Here is a 21,069-nt window from a genome sequence, read left to right as displayed (position 1 = left end):
ACAATTTAAAGTTAATAACTGTAAATTATATTTAAATATCCAATGAAATTAATTATACAATTATGTATATATAACAATAAGTACTATTAAAAATAAATGAATAATTATTTGTTTTTAATACCTTTTTTTTTTTTTTTTTTCATAAACTCCACTACATATCATCTTGAACCGGAGAATAATTACCAATTTAGTTCCAGTGGCTATAGAAAATTTAAACTTGTAGAATAACAAAAATTTAGTAATTATAATTATTTAGCGGGGAAATAGTGACAAAAATATTTAGACAAAACATTACTTATATACTCATTCTTTTTTTTTCTTGAGCAAAAATACTCAAAGTTTCAAATTTAGTTACACGTAAATACTTTGCCGTTAATATTTCTGTTTGAACTTAACGGTCCGAGTAGTAACGGACCCACTATAACGTAACATGTGGTATTTTTGCCAAAGAAAAAAAAACTTTGAGAATATATGTAGTATTTTGACCAAATTTTGAGAATATATTTTTGTATTTTTTACCAAATTTTTTATGTATTTTTTATTCAAAATACAAAATTTAATTTTCATGAACTTTACGCCGTCCAATGTATATTTTCGTCTTTTTACTGGTGGAGGCTACGACGCAATTAAAACATAACATTAAATATTTTTGCTACAACAAAAAGGGAGAGTGAGCATACTAGCTCAATCAACCCACAAATATTAGGAGAATAACTCAAGTTTGAATAAATTAAGTGAATAGTCCAATTAATATTTCACTACCTAAATTACCCTCATATATAAGAGCAAAACTCAATTTTTCCAAAACCTAAACCTAAACTCGTTCTCGTCTTCGTCCATTTCACGCCACCGATCCACTTCACGCCGCCGATCGCCGCCGATCCATTTCACGCCGCCGCGTCGTCGCAAATCGTCGTCCGTTCTCGTTGCTGATCCCTAACGTCGCCGGCGAGATCCACCATAGACGCCGTCAAGATCCGCCATAGACGGCGTCGATTCCGTCGAGCTCCGGCGGCGCCGATGCTCGACCTCACCGGAGAATTGACGGCTTAGATTGACTCGAAAATCGACGGGGGGAGAGGAATCGGAGGCGGAGAGGAAATCGGCGGCGATAGAGGGGATTGAAGAGAGACACTTTGTAGATTCGCGAATCGGTTAATTTAATTAACTTACTGGAGTGAGTTAGGTTAATTAACTAACTGATTCGTGAAGAATTTGAAATTCACAAAAAATTTACAAAAATCATAACTTAAGTCAATTGATATTCAAAGCATTCAATTAATTAACCTAATTCCGAATTCAATCATTTAGTAAATTAACTTTACTCACAAAAAAATCAGAACCTAAACTAATATTCAACCAATAAGTTAATTAATTAACCTAACTCACTCCAGTAGGTTAATTAAATTAACATATTCGCGAATTTACCAAGGGCATTATGGTCTGAGCCGAAAATATGAGCTATTTGCTTAATAAAATGAAACTTGGGCTATTCCCCTAATAAGAATGACAAACTTGACTAGTTACAACAAATTTCACCAACAAAAAAGGTATATCAATATAATTTCGGGTAAACATTAGATATTTTTTTCTGCCATTTGCTCTACAAATAATATAGTCTATTTTCGTTTCTACAAACCTACTATGTATATATTTTTTTTTTTTTTTAAAAGGTTACTCACATGAATATATTAATAATAAAAGCTAAAAAGGCTTAAATTACACAAATTAGTTTTTTTTTTTACTCATGGAAACTCTTTTAACGTTAAATATAACGAATAGAATCTCATGATTATCAGTCTTGGCCAAAATAAATAAACTTATGTCTTCCTCTCTTTTCAGATTTGTAGCTGCTCATTGTAAAATACCAGTGACCAAGCTTGGCAGTGACATTGTTAAATGTGAACTGTATATGGCTAGTTAGAATTAGAAACACAAGACCAGAATAAACAATGGTAAAACATTTTCGTATGGTGTGTTTACGGTAGATATATTTTATATTTATTATATGATAAGTTTTATGGTTTTCTTTGTATCCGTGGTAGCTAATTTATAAAAAGTAATAAAAACTTACAAAATAAATAATATTTGTTACTCATTTGAACTTATAATATCTCAAAAACTAGATACACTATTTTCATTTGTTTCGAGAATAGTCCATGACTATGATAAAAATGGATTTAATATAGTGGGACATCGCTCATATTTAATGATAGGGCCAATGTATTATATATCCTAATCCAATGTATTAGATCTCTCCTCCTGAGCAGTTTTTTTTTTCATTTTTCTTCATCTCATAACCACACATATTTTGAGTAAAATCTCCATCACACCAATATGCACATCAAAGTAGCTAGGTGCCAAATTTGGGGACCATAAGACAAAATACATTAAAATAAGGGTCCACGTTAAAACACTCAAAACCCTCTCTCCTTCCTTATATCTCTCTCAAACCTCCTCATTACTATTCAATTTCACACACAAATAGCACAATACATACTAGAGATTAGAGATTGGAGAGAGAGAGAGAGAGAGAGAGAGAGAGAGAGAGAGAGAGAGAGAGAGAGAGAGAGGCAAGTATGTTGAGAAGTAGTGGAATGAGTAGTCATTGTGTAGTACCATATTGGACTAATCAAAGACAGGAACAAGTGAAGGAAGATCTTCAGGAAGAGGAGGGAAATATTGCATCTAATCACGTGCAAAGCCACCAAAGTATTAGTAGTAGTACTCACAATATTACTACTTCTACTATTACCAATGTTGTCCCAATGTATGACACCTTATTCTTATTCTTCTTCTTCTTCTTCTTCTTCTTCTTACACATGCACAGCAATACTCATCTCTCTTTAATTTTATTTATATTTGAGTCTTTAATTTATTAGTCTACGGAAAGAAACCTATTTTTCGCTTTGTTTTTGCATTTTCTGCATATACAGAGCTTCAAGAGTTCAATAAACCACATGAAAGACAGATATTTTCTCTCTCTCTCTCTCTCTCTCTCTGTCAATTATGTTGGATATTAATGCATGTCTAGCTCATATTATTAGCCTATATATTTTCTTTTTTCTCTCGATCTAGAGAAGCGACATATCGATCTAGGGAATGAAATAGGTATACTTTCAAAGAATATCTACTTAAACAGATTGTGCACCAATTTCTAATTCATAAGTTTCAACATCCTTCTTATTCTCATTTGTTGATATCCATTACTCTTGTACATTGTATGCTCATCCCGTCCGGCCATTATTCTGTGCCAAAAATCGTAAATTTCTATATTTATTTTTATTTTTTATTTTCATCTCTATTTTGCAGTTTTGTCAAGCCTTTCCTTTTCATCATTAATTCCTCCAACTTGCAATAACATATAAATATATATATTATTAGTAAATACAAATGTAATGTCTAATATATATAAGTTGATTTATTCCATTATTCTTTCTAATGTGCTGTCTTACTCAAACCCAAAACAAGCTTAATCTCAATGATTGCATTAAATTCCAATACTTCATCTTAGTATTAAATCCTTAATTAATCAAAATCTTAAATCAGTCCTTGTTATCCCATTATTCCAGATCCAATTACCAGCATCAGCAAGTAAAGGAGCTAACATGGGAAAATGGGGAGATAGCCATGCATGGGCTTCTTCCTCAAAGCCCATCAAAGCCCATTTGGGCCCAAACCGGTGGAACGCTTGAATCCGTAGTCCACCAAGCCACACAAGGCCCAAATAACAAGGTGACGTGGACTTCAGACTCTTCTGGGGTTAAATGGGCCGATGGAGAGCCCATTTCCAGGCCCAATAAGAAACGGGCCGAGTCCGACAACAGCGTGGCCCAGCATTCCATGCTCTCATTTGAATCCCCGCCTAGTTTCAAAAACAACAAACCTAACCACCACTTGACTTCTCATGGTTGCTTGGTAAACACGCAACCACAATCTGCTCTTTTTTTTTTTTTTAAATTTTATTTTTAAATATGGTTGCTCATTTTGCTGAAGTTGTTTATTTATATTTGTCAAAAAAAAAAGAAGGAAAATCAAGAGGAAGAGCGTGACACGAGAGACGAACCCAGTCGTTCCAACTGTACGAAAAGAAGCCGAGTCGCGTCCGTTCACAACCAATCTGAAAGGGTATGCTTTGCAACTCTTTCACAACCAACTAAAATGGTTTCAGTTTCACTCATTTGTGTTGTATTTTTGGCAGAGGAGAAGAGATAGGATCAACCAGAAGATGAAAGCATTGCAAAAGTTAGTCCCCAATTCAAGTAAAGTAAGTCATAGAGAGCTCCTTAACAACTCTCATCGAAATTAGAAGAGAGTAATGTAAAATGACAAAATTAACATAAAATGAAGTAACTAGCCAACTAAAACGTTTGGGATTGCTATATATAGCCAACGTTTCGTAAATCTTAGGTAAATAGCCATAAATATAACGTGACTTTCCTAATTTGTCTTTTCATTGAAATAAAGTGGTGGGTTATTTACCTAAGATTTACGAAACGTTGACTATATAGTGAAACTGTAAATATGACTATATACTTAATTGACCTCAAAATTAATGCATATTGCAGAGTGACAAGGCGTCAATGCTTGACGAGGTGATAGAGTATTTGAAGCAGCTACAAGCTCAAGTCCAAGTGATGAGCAACATGAGAGTGGCCACGCCGCATATGATGATGCAAATGTCTCTGCTGGCGGCGGCGCAGATGAGAATGGGAATGGGAATGGGAATGGTTGACACGACAAAGTTAGTACCGTCCCCTTTCATGATGGTCCCGCCAACTCATTCCCATCAACCCAAGCTCGCCGAGGCTTCATCTTCATCTTCATCTCTCCCTTTGCCTGACCCTTATAGCGCTCTCCTTGCACAAGTACGTGATTACCTCGGCTCTTATCTTTACGTCTCAAACACCCACACGATTACCGCTTTTTGACAAATCTTATGCTTCGATTTTGGTCTAGTCCATGAACATGGAGTTTTACAACAACATGGCGGCATTGTATGCGCAACAACTTACCCAACCTATGCAGAGCACTCCGTCTCGACCGACGCAACTTCAAGCCGAGTAAGAAGAACAACCAAAGGTGCAACAAAGTATAGGTCCCGTTTGATCAATATTCTATTAGATGCCGTTGTGGCGAGTCACATCAGAGCTCACCGATGTTCTTACCAAGGCTGTGTCGTCGTAACGAACTCAGAGTGGTTGCTCTCGCTGACCTGAGTTTGAGGGCAGGGAATGTAAAAGTATAGAGTTATAATGAGTTGTAAGTAAGGTATTAATAGCAATCTGGCATGTTTAGTAATGTCAGCTTAGCATAATATGCTATTTTGTAAGGTATATTTGCTCGTCTCTTGTGTATGAGAGAAACAATGAAACAAGTGCAAGTCACATTTCATTTAAACAGTCTTATTACAAATTTAAAAACTAAAAAAAATTAAGAAAATTCTCTGCTAAATGCGTAATTTTGAAAGTACAAAGCCCTTCAACGGAGCTTAGTACGCTAGTGATTCTACTTGATTAAAATTTCTATTTGAAAATGGGTTCTTATGGTATTACTCTTTGGCCTTGCTTATTCTAGTATCTGTACTAAAAATTAGAATTATTTTTTCATTCTGAATCTCCATAACCTCCTCATGCTCGTTTAACACAAAAAATAGTAGTACAACTACGATTTTATCACCACGATAGATATCTTAGCCGTATTACCTCGAGATGTCAGAAATTGAATGAAAGGGACACAACTTAAATGAAAATTACATTTTCTTTTTTTAAATGAGTTTCTTGAACCACAAGAAACGAAATAACCACTGCTCTATTCGGTGCTCTAAGAGCAAATTTCTTGGATTCATATATACTCAAAAGAAAAAAAAAAGGTAAGTATAATCGGAAGGACCACCTTCATCAACATTAAGGAAATTATTTAATATATATCTGACAATGCTATTGCTCTAGACGAACAGTCAGAGACTTTATGAATCGGTACAAAAAAGCTTGTTAAGTTGGATTGAACAAACATGTTTGGCAAAGAAAAAATACGCTCTAGTATCTAATAATAGCATAGATGTGCCCTTTCCTTTTCCTTTCATCCGTGTCGATTCCCCAAATCTGTGCTAAGATCAGAGCGACAAGTAATGCTGCGTCTAAAGATTGCGTTTTTGGAGAGGAATGTTTTGGACCATCGAATCCGGACTGAACAAAATCAATATGCCATACAATGACATGTCATAGACAGCCACGTCTTCATCGCGAATCCAAGAATGCATTTAAAGCGTGTGTCCTCTCGAGCATACAACCAGTCAAAATCTTCAAGACCATGTTCCTCACTATGCTCTCAAGCCATAATAGCTAAGAAGACCAAGAAGAAGAGGTTGTAACAAAGAAATAGTTTGCTTTCTTTCTCTCCACATGTTGGGGACCATAAACACTCAATGTTGCACCCGATTTGTTCGTTTGACTCTATAGAGCCTTCGAGTTACTTCCGTTTCCTTGACAATGTGTCGCGTTTGTCGGCAAGCTAGCAAAGACATAATGGAGAGCAAAGCTGACAATGGCAGGCTTTGAAAGGTATGTTTTGTGCATTATTGCAATATTTGTAGATAGTCAAGATGTCACAATGGCTTCTTCTTATGACCATGCCTTGCAAACGTGCATTGGAACGAAAGAGACTTGATCGAAGACACGCCCATCCGCCGACCACTATCTATGGATTTTTTTTTTTTTTTTTTTTTTTGTTCCAAGTTATGATAAAATATTATAAATGTTTGTCAATGACACGGGCATGATAAATATCGGGTTCTATCTGTAGCGAATGTTTGCTTACTATGAATTTATAAATTACATTGTTTGGTATCAAATATTATATATATATGTGTGTGTATCATTAAGATCTAATACCAAATTTGTAACTATTTTTTGACAAATCCAAACATAGATTCAGACTAATTGAATGCAAACTATTAGGTTGAGAAGTTACTGATTGCAAGACAGAGATTTTAGTTGAAATCACTCGAAAAGGAAGAATTGTGACTATGAAACAAACTCTTGTGATCCCAAAACTGGTTATGAGAGTTAATGGTGGTCACAGGAGAGAGAGAGAGAGAGAGAGAGAGAGAGAGAGAGAGAGAGAGAGAGAGGGACCATGAAGATCAATTCACTTTAATTATTGCATGAAGAAAAAACGAATAACGCGTCTGCGTGTGTAAGCTATAATAACTAACCGAACTTGTTTATGTTCTGTGTATCATATTATTTTATTATTATCACAATTACTATTATGAGTATTAGAGTTTCAACCACTGGGTTTTAATATTGGACCATTTTGTTTCTCTGTCACAGCCTGGAAGTTGAGGATTTGATTTGGAGCCATTTTTGTACACCTGGAAGAGGTGTTACATTCCAAATATGTGACCTTCAATCTGTTACAATAATATTTGGCGATCATATTAAATATCTATGGATATTCTGAGCCACTATTTTCATTAGTTAGAGTGAAATCATAATAAATATTGATGAACAATTGTTTGAGTGAGAAACTAAATTGTACGAAATATACAATATGAAATAGCTCGACTCAACCCTCTTTTATTACCTTTTCGAAATGATTTTAAAAAATATGGAGATTGTAGAAAAACATAGATATTCCTAAGTGTTAGTTCTCAAATTTGACTATTTTAATTTAGAGAAATCTAAAAATGGTCATAATCTTGATGATTGAAGTCTCTATTTATTGATTAACTAAGCGAAAACATGTATTTTTTAAAAGCTAATTACTATAAGCCCAATTCTTCAGCGACATTCAATGTATCTCAAAGTCGCTAGAGTCTAGCTTTCTTAGTCTTTCTCTCTCGAAGTGTAATCTTCTTTAATCTAACGTGGCTCTCCTCTTTAACAACTTCTTTTTATACTTCGTCAAAACTTGCTCTCTATATATCATGATTTCTCCTAACAATCAACTATTAGAACCAAGCGTCCATTTATTCTTAAGATTGTGAATCTCAATCTAATTTATTTTCTCTCCCCAAATATTAATCACACAAAATCTTTCAATCAATTAAATAATTCAATGATGCATGATTTTGTAAACAAGAAAATGATGATCCCCAAAAAAATGTCTAAGTTAACTTAGCCTTAATGCACATTGGCTATTATGTGATAATTCTGCAAAAAACTACTTTGTAAATGACCAAATTTAATTTGGTTTTTTTGCTTCACAGCCAAATATTTTCAATCAAACCTAAAATCTCTCTCATAAAATTATATTAAATATTTTATATAGTCGTAGATATATACCATGATTTATCGCTAACTAATTATTAAGATTTCAGAAGTAGATCACTACTATTAAAAAAAAAGGCTTTAGACGTCGTTAGAAAAGTGTCGAGTTATCAAATATAGTGACACCAAGGCATTTGTCAGCGCGTTTTAGTAGGGGTGAACTGGATCGGTTCGGTTCGGTTCGGTTTTTGACATTTTTAGTATCCGAATCCGAATTTTCGGTTTTTTAAAACTCGGTCCAGTATCCGGTCCAATTTAGTCTAAAACCGAAATTCGATTATCCGAATATTCGGTTATCTGGTTTCTTAAATCCAATATCCAGTCCAGTATCCAATTTTTAAAATTTGGTTATCCAGTTTGTAAAATTTCAGATCCAGTTTTATAAAATGGATATCCAGTTTCTGAAATCCAAATCCGGTTTGTAAAAATTCAAAAAATGAGTACCAACGACTCTTATAAAGCTCCAAAATGACAATACATAATAAAACTGAGTAAAAAAATAAAATTCAAAAGGACACTCGTCTCCAACTACCTGCGCATGTAAATATCATAATATAAAATTAAAATTACAACCCTAATGATCATAATAAACCATACAACAATTGAATTTGTATGTTACCTTTATAGATCACATAATCAAGTTATAGTAGCAGTAGGAGTTGATATATGAGAAGTTGTTCTTCTATGACAACTTGACCATCATCTGTTAATAATAATGATATAAATTTAAAATAAATTTGTTTTAATAAACAAACAACAAATGAATATGTCAAATAAAATATCAAATTAATTATCTTACCCGAAACAACTTGCTTAGAATCATTTAGTGCTTCCACTTCTGTAAAATCTGATTTGGGAAAAAAAAATAAAAACGCTAGGTCAATCTCAAAATTAGGTCAAGTCTTTTTTTTAATATATATTTATTTTTAATTAAAAAAATCGGTTAAATAACCGATATCCAGATTTTCCAAAAATCAAATCCGATATCCGATCCAGTTTTGTAAATCGGATCGGTTATCCGAATCCGAATTTCGGTTAGCTGACGTGGCTCCAAATTTCGGTTTCGGTTCGGTTTGGATATCGGTTTTATCCGATTTTCGGTTCGGTTTTATACAGCCATACGTTTTAGTGACACTGTCAAATTTTGAGTTTCCGTATCATTAATTTTTGGGTCTCGCTTATAGCATCGTCCTCTACTTCTTTCCGGCTTTAATGAGTAATTTTTTTTAATGTTCAGGCAAAGACGACCAACACCCTGTTTATACAAAACCCTTGAGAGAAAATACTTTGAAATTTGATTCTCTCTCATGTGTTTATCTTCTTCTTCTCCATCGTCTTCGCCATTGATAAGTTTGATTCATTCATACTTATCAATGCTTTTCGAAAGTGAATCCTTATTTTTTGTAGTTTTTAGTGAAATTATAGATTTTCGGATCAATGAGAGCATTTGGACCTTCATGGAACAAAATGGGACATTTGGAAGCTAAATGGGGATGTTTTAGACTTCACGGAAAGCCGAAAAAGCAAGTTTGAAGTTAGGCACGTCACGCCCACCCCTTGGCGCATCGCGTAAAAGCGCCATTTCATCTCTGAGCCGCACGTGTCGCAACTCCGGATGCGTTGCGCGTCAGCCAAATTATGCACTGGCGCGGCGCACCCGTTTTATGGCGCACCACGCCTTCAAAAATTTTATACGGGCGTGGCATGCCGCCCCGAAAATGAGTAGTAGGTGCATCTCGCTAGGTCAGGGTGCGACGCGCTATCACAGACCAGCATAATTTTCTCCGCCTTTTTACGTATTTTTGACTTTTGGATCAAATCCAAGGGCCTAGAATGATTCGAAAAGGACTTAATCCTTGGGTTTATATTCATTTGTAAGAACACTTGGTTTTAGACTTAGTTTTGGAGGGGGAGGGAGAGCAAAGAATATTCGAGGTTAGTTTTAAACACTATCCATGCTGAGAGACCTGCATTGCATGGATCAATTGCAGTAATTTATTAGTTTTATTGCATCTGTGTGTGTGTGTGTGTGTGTGTGTGTGTGTGTTACTCATGGTTCTCTTTGTTTCTATTTTGTCTAGTTATCCATAATGTTAATTTTGGAGTGTCTATTCAAGTGATTCGCGTTGAATAGTTGTAATATGTGCTATCCAACTTAGTTAATATGGGCAAGTATACTTGTAAACAATAGTAAATAACAGTTACAACATGTATAAAAAATGGTGTAACTTTTTATTTATTAATAATAAAAATTAATTTATTAACTGTCAATTTTTGAATTCTTGTATTAACAGCGTACATGTTAGCAAGGTGAGTTTGATAATATGAGAAGAAACCTACGTTTAAAACTTTTACTTTAAAAATGTTAATAAAATACACTAAAATAGTTGTTAATATGCAAGAGAAAAAAAAATCAATAACTGTAAATAATCCTTAATATGCAATATATAATAATCGTCAAATTTTCTCAAAATACTACAAATATCATTTATAAAATTATTTGAAAAATCAAATAACCCTAAAAAAATGTAATAACTGAATAATCAACTAATTTCTTTAATTATAAAAAAAAAAGTCAACAAAGAATGTAACATGTAAATAGTAATGACGTGTGTGGTGGATTTTGTTTCCTTATTTATCGCAATTACTAATTAATGATCAGATTAAATTTTATTTAATTTAAAAATTGGGGAATTTTTGAGCGGGAAGTTTTATAGGGTATTCACGTCAATTTGATCTTATGAATAAATTTGCGTGACTATTTATAAAAAATTTATGAAAAGTTGATTATATGACAAATTTCAATGATTTATATAGTTATATATCCACTAGATTATGGTTACATGTTCTAGCGTTAACAACAGAAGATATGAAATAAAGTTTTACCTTTATTATTAGACAAAAAAAAAAAAAAAAGACTGGGTGAATTGACTAAGATTTTCTTAACGCTAATAGATATGGCGAAAATCTTTGTCATGGTACAGCTCATACCCAACGGCTAATATAATAAGCATCTCTAATCCATGGTGGTTGAATTGAATTTGAGTGCAAGAAATCAAATAATTACAAAACGTCCAAGACAATCGCACTGTTATTATAAACAAATAATTGAGAAATAAGACACTAAAATTTAGAGATTTACTAAGTAGTCAACATTTTATAAATTTTAAGTGAATAGCTATTATGATAATGGGGCATTGTTTAGACATTTTTAACATTCTATTTATGCTATTGAAGTCTAATGTTTATTTACAATTATTAAAGAATATTTACAACTATATATATATATATTAATGTTTTGTGATTATTTACTTAAAATGTACCAAAAATTGACTATATGGCAAAATTTGATTTTTCATATGATTATATATCTAAAGAGCCATACTATAAATGAGCTTGTCAAAAGTTAAAACCAAAATTAAATTAACAAAAAATAAACGTGACTCATTTATCATTTCTTGCACTCTTCACACCGATCCGATCATATAATAAATTAAACCAAACAAACCAAAACCATGGAAAAAGTAAACCTTTCTTAGGCATATATATATATGCCCTTATTAAACGATAATTAAGAAGCAAAAACTAAATTCAAAATGAATCATTCCTCAACCATGACTTCGTTGGCTCTTCTTGTCGTTCTCGTCCTGGCCGTGGCGGGGCCCGCGGCGGCGATCACATGCAGTGACGTGTCAAAGGACTTGAGCCCGTGCTTGAAGTATCTGGTGAGCGGGAGCGGGAAGCCGCCGGAGGCGTGCTGCTCCGGGGCGTCCAAGCTGGCATCTGCCACGTCATCGGCGGCTGACAAGAAAACGGCGTGTGGGTGCATCAAGTCAACGTCCAAGAATTTGAAGCTGAACGCTCAGCTGGCGAAGGATCTTCCTTCCAACTGTGGGATCACCTTGCCTTTCGATGTCTCTCCTAATGTCGATTGCTCTACGTACGTATATAACTTCAATGCTACTTAATTTATATATATTTGCACTATTTTTTTTTCTTCTTCATTAGAGTCGTATATATTTGATCGTTAGATTGCTAATTTTTAGAGGTGGTATTAAACTATTAATATAAGAGAGAGAGAGAGAGAGAGCTAGGCATAAGTTGTGTTAATTTTTTTTTTTTTTTTTTTTTAATATTAGAATACTTGAGTTATAATTTCAATTGAGGGTAGTCACTGATCTATTTTAAACAATTTTTTCTTAATATAATATCAATACTCGAAACTGCATGATTTAGTTTTACTATTTTGAAAGCTTTTTTTTTTTTTTTTTTTTTATAGCAAAATTTTATGCAAACGTGTTATATTCTATGAGATGTTACTTGAGGAGTTAGGTACGAGTTCCATTTAGTTATATTAAACTGTTAGATTTATTATCTAATAAATACAACATGGATCAAATTAGGAAGAAAAAAACGTGCGTAGTGTTGCAAAAAATTTAAACGTGAATTGAGCTATAATTATAATATTTAAATAATTAAAACTATCATTAAAAAAATCATTTAACTATTTCATATGATTTTTCCCTGATATGTTTTTTTTTTTTTTTCTTGACAGGATTGGGTGAGCATACATGAGTACTTAGAGTACATGAAATATATCATGATACTATTTATTATTCTACGTGTGCGCTTCTAAAAATGTTTTGCATTTTTCTTCTAAAATGTATTGTATGTGTATCAAATAAGCTCCGATGTATCTCGGGGACGCTTTGCACTAGCTATAGTTTATACATGCGAATGAGATGATATTATCTATATTGAATATCAAGTTTATATATACATTGCTTGATCCGTTTGTTACGTACGTATATTTTATGTCCATTATATAATTGGCTATAAATAATATTAGTATTTGGACTTTAACTCTAAATTTTAGTATCAATAAATGTCAAAAGGAATTCCAAGACAATTCATTGGCATGCACACATTGAAGAGCATTCGTCTTTTCTCTTAAGCCAGAAAAGAGAGTCATCAAAGCAGCTACTGAAAATCGAGTAAAGAGTCTAATTTTGAATAAGAAAAAAAGAGAGACAAATACAAATATTAAATTCAAAATTTTCATTTGGCCTAATTATCGATTAGAAGATTTTGCTTGTATGATCCGCGGTCGCACTTGCTCTACATACATATACTTTATGAATGTATTCAGACCTCCGTATTCTCTTATTCATGACATGGAGATCTTTTATGCCTCACTTTATGTGAGGAGGCAATCCGGAATCTCATTGGAAATGTAGGTGAAGCTTTGCAAAAATAAAAAGTCGTCGGATGACTTGGTTTCAATCTCATTATTTCTAACATATTTACTAACCTCTTTCGAGGGTCCTAGCAAATCTATGTAATTGACGGATTGTTATCCTCTCAACCTCTAATCCCGTTAAAACAATCTCATGCATAAAAAAACAAAAATTTAAACAATTGCACTATCGTCTAGAGTTTTCTACTACCCTAGATCGATCATGATGATTATAGCAAAAGCATGATATATTTACTCTCTCTCGAGTAGCCAATAAATCCTATATAATAATTCAAAGGTAGCTAATTAATGAACTAACAAGAAGCATGGCTAATAATCAAGCAAACATAATTGGAACAAGCAATAGACAAATATTAGAGAATCATCAATGCGTTAACATCGGTTCGAGTTACATGGCAGCCCTATAAAAATCTAGCCGCTAAAAGAATTAAGCTAAGCACATAATGATAATTGAAAGCAATAAAATTAACATTGAAAAGAAAAACGAATTCATATTTAATAAACGATATGTTCAAAAATATTTTAGAGCAATAAAATAAATAAAAAAGAAGAAGAAAGATTGAATTCGGAGAAGAAGAACTCGTCGAGTTATCAATTCCGTCGAAGAATACGTTTTCTCCTTCAAGAGCTCTAAAAAACAACCAAACACTCTAACAAAAACTAAAATAAATGGAAAGATCTGTTTTTGAGGTTACAAAGTCGAATATATATAGGTCAAAGAATGTTCTTCAGAGTAATATGGGTCTTTGGATTGGATCTAAAGGATCAAAGATCTAAAAAATCGGGTAACAAAAATTGCTGAAATTGGAGGTGGCGCGGTGCACCACTTTATAGTGCGGCGCTCTTTGTATTTTTTTTTTTTACATTAGCGCGGTGCGCCATGGCAGAATTTTCAGAAATTTGCTCTTCGCGGCGTGCTGCTGGCTTGATTTGAGCACGGTCTGTTTCTAGACTTTTAGCGCGGCGCACTAGAGCGTTGACCACCTCCAAGAAGAGTTGTTTTGCATAAAACTTGCCATTTAGCTTCGATTTAACATCCGTTTTCTTCTAAATGACTCCCACGACGTCTCGATGCTCAGATATGCCCCAAAAACCTGAAATTCACTATAAAAACACCAAATAACCTCAAATACACTTGAAAACTTGCTAGATTCATACTCGAGAACGATAGATTAGTACGTATGAGACGTACTTATCAATAACTAGAGATTTGTTGCAATATTTTACGATTGAAATGTTTATTATAAATAGAGATTTTTTTTTTAAAAATCTTAAAAAACGATCAAAGAACTCATTTATTTTATATTTCATAAATACATACTTTTTTATTTCATAAATATATATTTTTTACAGTATTTTTTTGACGTAAACATTTAAATTATTTTTTTTACATTCTTTAGAATTTTATTTATTATCTTCTTTGATGTTTACCATTTCATTTAAAATAGGGTCAAAATTATCTAAAAATTAAAAATAGAGGTATTTTTAAAATTTTGAAGATGAGGTGTTTTTATAATTCTCCCAACTATTTTTTGTTTTTTTAGTTATAACTTAATTTTCCTACAATATTATTGACGAAATAACCTCCAGTACCCTCTTTTGCAAACTTAATCCCTCAAATATCTTTATTTTATTTTTTTATAGCCCATGCGGCATGCGTATCTAAGCCCATATCAAAGTGAATCTTTGAGAAAAGAAGAACGTAATACAGCTTATAATAAGAAAGCAAAACAAATATTCCAACTTGTTTTTCACCACACATCAGACAAAACCATGATAATTTTCCAGGAATATATGTAATGGAAAAAGATCGTCAAACAAAAAAACAATAACATGACAGAAAAAAACAAATATACATCTATACACACAAAGAACTCAAATTGACAGATCACACAAAGAACTCAAATCGACTCTCCAAATAATACTCTTAAAAGTTTTGTTTGATTGCACAGTATCTTCAAAAGAACATATAAAATTCGCAGAGGATCAAAAGCCTTGACAAAGCTATAGCTTGTTGTAGCTCTGACTCTTATTTTTCACAAAACCATTTTATTTCTTCTCTTTGTATAGTGTTTTCTTGGATATGTACAACAAACAGCGACGACGACGATGATCAAGCAAGGCCTGGCTTGGCGTCCTGAAGAGAGGTAATGACAGTCTCGAAAGCCCCGACGAGAGCCTTCACTTTGCTCTTCCTCGCCTCGACGAGCTTGCTCGCCGTCTCTTCGATCACGTTGTTGAACAGACTCTGAACCTCTCTCTTTCCCACCGCGCCTTGGTGGTGCCTCAGCACGACCCTCGCCGGGCCCACGTCCGGGCCCACAACGCCGCCGGTCTCCGAGACTATAACTTTCTCGTCGATCGAATCGACGCTGGTCTCGTTCCTCCTCTGCCCTACTGCACCGGCGGCTTTGTTTCTCGAGACGATCCTTCTGCGCGGTCTCGCTTCGAGTTTCGGAGAATCGGTCCCCGTTTTCCCGTCCCCGATGTGTTGTACTCGCCTGAACTTGAGTCTCCTCGGAGCAGCGCTCTTGTCGCTCTCTTTCGGTTCGAGCACCGTGCCTCTCCTGAAACTCAGCTTCTGACCGGCCTTGGTATTATTGCTCTCCGACGCGACCGTCCTCGCGCTCCTCCGACCGAAACTGGACTTCCCGATATCGGGTTTCGAAGGGTTCGCTGCTTTTTTTATCTTCCTCCTCTCAGCTGCCTTGGAATCCGCGCTCGGTTTGGTGGGATTGGCTTCTTCTTTATTATTACGCAAAGCCTTTGCCGGCCTCGGCAACGGAAGAGACGGGTCAGCGGCGACGCTTTCGAGAGTCGACTCGATGACGTATAGAGTCTTCTCGGGAACGTCCTCGTCATTTCCAGCGTTGTCTCCGATGCTCTTCGATTCGGAAACACGCTTTCTCGGCTTGGATTGCTTAGGCTTCGAACTCGGAGCTTTTGGGTCTTCCTTCGACGCCTTATGAGTTTCTTCCTTGGCAGCTTCGAGATTAGTCTCGGGAATGTCTTCGGGATCTACGTTTTCAGCCTTGTCTCCGCTGCTCTTCGACTCAGAAACTTTCCCGATTGGACGCCATGGAAGAACAGAAACTCGCTTTCTCGGCTTAGATTGCCTAGGCTTTGAACTTGGAGTCCTCAGGTCTTCCTTCAACGGCTTATTAGTTTCTTCCATGGCAGCTTCGAGACCCTTCTCAGGAACATCCTCAGACTCCAAATCTTCAGCCTTGTCTCCGCTGCTCTTCAACTCAGAAACTTTCCCAATTGGATGCCGTGGAGGAACAGAAACTCGCTTTCTCAGCTTGGATTGCCTAGGCTTCGAACTTGGAGTCCTCGGATCATCCTTCAACGGCTTATTAGTTTCTTCCATGGCAGCTTCGAGACTCTTCTCAGGAACATCCTCGGACTCCAAATCTTCAGCCTCGTCTCCGCTGCTCTTCAACTCAGAAACTTTCCCAATCGGACGCCGTGGAGGAACGGAAATTCGCTTTCTCGGCTTGGATTGGCTAGGCTTCGAACTTGGAGTCCTCAGGTCTTCCTTCAACGGCTTATTAGTTTCTTCCATGGCAGCTTCGAGACTCTTCTCAGGAACATCCTCGGACTCCAAATCTTCAGCCTCGTCTCCGCTGCTCTTCAACTCAGAAACTTTCCCAATCGGACGCCGTGGAGGAACGGAAATTCGCTTTCTCGGCTTGGATTGGCTAGGCTTCGAACTTGGAGTCCTCATGTCTTCCTTCAACGGCTTATTAGTTTCTTCCATGGCAGCTTCGAGACTCTTCTCAGGAACATCCTCGGACTCCAAATCTTCAGCCTCGTCTCCGCTGCTCTTCAACTCAGAAACTTTCCCAATCCGACGCCGTGGAGGAACGGAAATTCGCTTTCTCGGCTCGGATTGCCTAGGCTTCGAACTTTGAGTCTCTCCATCAACGACCCCAAACGGGTCTTCCTCGGGATCAGCAAGAGCCTCAGAGAGCTTCCCGATTCTACGCCACTGGGGAACGGAAACAGACCTTTTCGGCTTGGATTGCCTAGGCTTTGATCTCGGAGTGTCCTTCGAGCCCTCGCCGGCTCTGAGGGCTCGTTGCTCGGCGCTTCTGGCTTTTATCAGCGTTCGAAGAGGGACTCGCTCCTTGGTCTCGGCGGAACCGTGTCTCGTTCCGAACTTGCAATAGTCGTGACACGAGCCCGTGGAAGCTTGGAGGTACCGAGGAAGTGTCTTTGTCCGGCTACTATGGGGGTTTGTCTCCGGTGTGGCTGGCTCGATTGTCTCTACGCGCATTGGAATTTCCGAGCTCGCCTCACAAGCCATTATTGCTTAGCAAAAAGGCTAATTCCCAGAACTCAAACACCCTGTTGGAGATTCAGTATTGAAAGTAATGTATAAAAAATTGAAAAATATAGCGTCATATAACATATAAAAAAAATGATCACAGAATTGCCATGCCAGCTAAAATTGCCTAGGAGGATAAAGACCTGAATTTCAAATTTCAAGAAACACAATAGATCTGCAATAAAACAGGGATTTGAAATAGAGGCTTTTCGTTCAGAAAAACAAATGCATAGCTATCGATCGCTTCAAAAGCTGATGAGTTTCAAGTCTCCGGAGCTATTATTATTCAGACGAAAAAAAATTGAAAGTCGCGTGTGCTTTATTGAAATCAACATCACAGATATGGGAAATAAAATGTAGAAAAGATTGCATCAGAGAAAGAAATATGAAAAATTTAATTACGTATTGAACAATACTGAAATGTCAAAGGATTGATTAATGAAATAATTTCACAGCCCAAACCAATAATGAGGTTATATTTGCTTCTAAATAATTTAAATCTTCATTCCAATTGGAGTCGGAGACAAGTTAAGAGACGAACCCATTTGCAGCGGAGACGCGACAAAGACCCACAACCTTCTAATTCGATTAGATATATAATAAACAACCCAAAGAAAAGAAGAAGAAAAAAAAGAGCAGAACAGAACAACAGAAATGGATAAATACAAGTCGCTTACCTTGTTTTGCAACGCTATAGAGAGAAAAATAGAAAAGGAGGTTTGTTTTGTTTTGCTGGGCTGTCCTTGTTTGACTTGCCAGATATAATTTGGCGCGTAACTGGATACAGGTAAACAACAAATAGATGGAAGGGAAAATTTTCGATCAAAACAAGACAAAAGGGAAAAATAAATTGAATCTGAAAGAAACAAAGCTTTTTTTAGGTGTAGCGGAGAGAAGAAAATAACATTGAGAAAAAAAGTTCTAGAAACATTTCTTCAATAAATTAAACATAACATGGTTACCGACGCCTTTCTAAGATACCCACTGATTAATTTATATTTCTAACATGAGTAGGCCTATGTTACATCAAATAATAGTAAAAATTGATAGAAAGTTGAATCTAATGATGAAAGTTTCAACTAAAAATAATTATTTCTTTTAATATTTTTGATGGCCTCTTTAAATCGATCAAATCTGATTGGTTGAAATTTAATAAAAAAAAATTACCTACTAAAAAAAAAATTAAAAGAATACATATAACATTTATATATCAACTTATAATATAAAAAAAAAAAAAATCATCTTCTACAAATAGAGACTAATTTTCTCTTCATGTTCCTCGTCATTTCTCTTTAAAAATCATAAAACAAAAATATATACCAAAAAACACATCAGATATTTGAGAACATCGTTTGATGTGCCTATCTTTTGTAAGTAATGCCTGAGCTTGAGCACATATGTAAATTTCTCAAACCACGCTCGTAGGAGTTGCTCGAGTCCGTCTAGTGACTTCTTGAGCAAACCTCATTGACTGACTACTCATTGTGGAGTTCTAAGTCAATGTGCTTATACACGTCTTCTTCGAGCTCATAATTTAATAAGACATTCTAGACGTGACGTGGTTACAAGGGCCAATCGAAGTCAGCTGCTAGGTAAAGTAGGACTCAAATGGTGTTGAAATTTTACAGGTAGCAGATGTTTCTTGATAATAAACTATGTAGACCTCGGCTTATCATTTGGCTGCGATTCGAGCTTTTAGCCTCACTATAGTTCAGCCAATATTTTGTTTAATAGTAAATAATTATTTGCATCCAGCTGTGCGCTTTCCTAATGGCGGCTTAATAATCTCCCATTTGTTATTATGCTCGAAAGCTTTGATTTTGTTATGTGCGGCAACTCGCCATTTTTCCAATCTGGAGAGGTTCATGTACAAAGTTTAGAATCTCCATCGTTTAATTATGACATACATAATTTATAGATTGCTGAAAGATTACCATAGCACATAGTATTTGATCATGTATGGACCACATGACCGAGCAGATTTCCTCAAAACTATATGTAAATCTAAATCAATAGACACATGAGAAGAAAATGTTACCTAGCATATTAGAGTTATTGTTCATGTCCATAGAGAAATCTTGGATGTGAGTTTGTGCATTGTTCAGACTTGAAGTGGTATTTAAGTTGGAAAAAATGGATGGTGTATCCTCGAAGCTCAAAGATAAGCAAATACATCACCATATTATTTTCATTCTTCAATCTTTCGTATGTTGGATCTTCACTCTTAGGAACCTTTGCAAATTCAATCAAGTAGTCATCTTTGCTTCATCCACAAATGAACATGAGCACAAATTACAACCATTGAAGGTGGTTATGGCAATTGAGTTTGTGGTTCGTGATATGATGGGAGAGTTTTGGGCTTGATTGAGAAGGCGCATTATATGAGGTTGAAGTGTGTGGGTAAACTAGTTTTCGAGGTTGTTCATAGTGTTTGAGTTTCTAGGCTCTGATATCATATAGATTTAGAGAGAGAGAGAGAGATAATCGAATGAGAGAAATATTTATATTTGTTATTGAGGATCTTAAATTACACTTATTTACGTTAGTTACAAGAGATCTTAAGAAATAAGTGTAGAAGATATCAAGTGATAATTACATGAAAACTAGAGAACAATAAGTATAATGCTAGTTCAAAGTTAGATGAGACTAGTTCTAAATTAGAGTCGAGTTATAAGGTAGTGAGCTTAGCTCCATTCAAGCTTAGCTCTAAGGTTGAATATGAGATAAGGTAGTTGAGACTGTATGAGTTCTAACCGACTTTCTACAATAACCATAGATACAAAATGAATTATTAAGATATGATATTCAAATATAAAGAATTAAACTAAAAACCTCATCGATCAAAGATCAGTAGTATAAAAAAATAGATCTAAATCTAGATTATTGAAACATAAGATAAAATAGAAGGAAAACAAAACTTGCATGACGTTGAAGAGATCAAGTATGAAGACTTGTAAAAGAGCAAAGCTCCATATTATCTCTTCCCAGATCGGAGACTCGAGTCTCAAGGGAGACAGTGCCCGAAAAACAAAACAATCCCTTGAATTTTTTTTAAGAGAGAAAGAAAGAGGAATTTGATTATAAATACTCCAACACTCTCGTATTTGTTTCTCATGTGATAAAAATTTAGAAATTCATTGAAATTCTAAAAGAAGAGGTACAAATTTTTGATTAATTATAAAGGTGGCATTATTTTACAATAAGTGAAA

At 35.2% G+C, this 21,069-nt stretch overlaps 3 protein-coding genes across 4 annotated transcripts; 2 read left to right on the top strand and 1 right to left on the bottom strand.

The window, feature by feature from the left end:
• The first annotated feature begins 2,481 nt into the window (after nt 1-2,481).
• On the top strand, nt 2,482-5,400 carry LOC149384349 (transcription factor UNE10-like). Its single transcript, XM_089628166.1, has 6 exons — nt 2,482-2,770; nt 3,573-3,918; nt 4,027-4,128; nt 4,202-4,267; nt 4,569-4,868; nt 4,960-5,400. The coding sequence occupies exons 1-6, from the start codon at nt 2,580-2,582 to the stop codon at nt 5,065-5,067; spliced, it is 1,113 nt and encodes a 370-aa protein (XP_089484292.1). The 5' UTR covers nt 2,482-2,579; the 3' UTR covers nt 5,068-5,400.
• A 6,454-nt stretch (nt 5,401-11,854) lies between these two features.
• Nucleotides 11,855-13,073, top strand: LOC149384348 (non-specific lipid-transfer protein 8-like). Its single transcript, XM_089629378.1, has 2 exons — nt 11,855-12,213; nt 12,829-13,073. Exons 1-2 carry the CDS (start codon nt 11,870-11,872, stop codon nt 12,836-12,838), a joined length of 354 nt encoding a protein of 117 aa, XP_089485504.1. The 5' UTR covers nt 11,855-11,869; the 3' UTR covers nt 12,839-13,073.
• A 2,270-nt stretch (nt 13,074-15,343) lies between these two features.
• LOC149384347 (uncharacterized) lies at nt 15,344-18,797 on the bottom strand. Of its 2 annotated transcripts, none has more exons than XM_089628747.1 (2): nt 18,538-18,797; nt 15,344-17,880 (listed from the first exon to the last, which is right to left on the bottom strand). In XM_089628747.1, exon 2 carries the CDS (start codon nt 17,837-17,839, stop codon nt 15,644-15,646), a length of 2,196 nt encoding a protein of 731 aa, XP_089484873.1. In that variant the 5' UTR covers nt 17,840-17,880; nt 18,538-18,797; the 3' UTR covers nt 15,344-15,643. The 2 variants fall into 2 exon arrangements, with proteins under 2 accessions (XP_089484873.1, XP_089484874.1); XM_089628748.1 differs by lacking the exon at nt 18,538-18,797 and adding an exon at nt 18,402-18,492.
• Nucleotides 18,798-21,069: the final 2,272 nt, after the last annotated feature.

This window comes from Urtica dioica, chromosome 10, assembly GCF_054948205.1.
Source record: "Urtica dioica subsp. dioica isolate 48M chromosome 10, U.dioica_male_clone48M_v1_H2, whole genome shotgun sequence".
NCBI lineage: Eukaryota > Viridiplantae > Streptophyta > Magnoliopsida > Rosales > Urticaceae > Urtica > Urtica dioica.
This window is presented reverse-complemented; position numbering and strand designations above follow the sequence as displayed.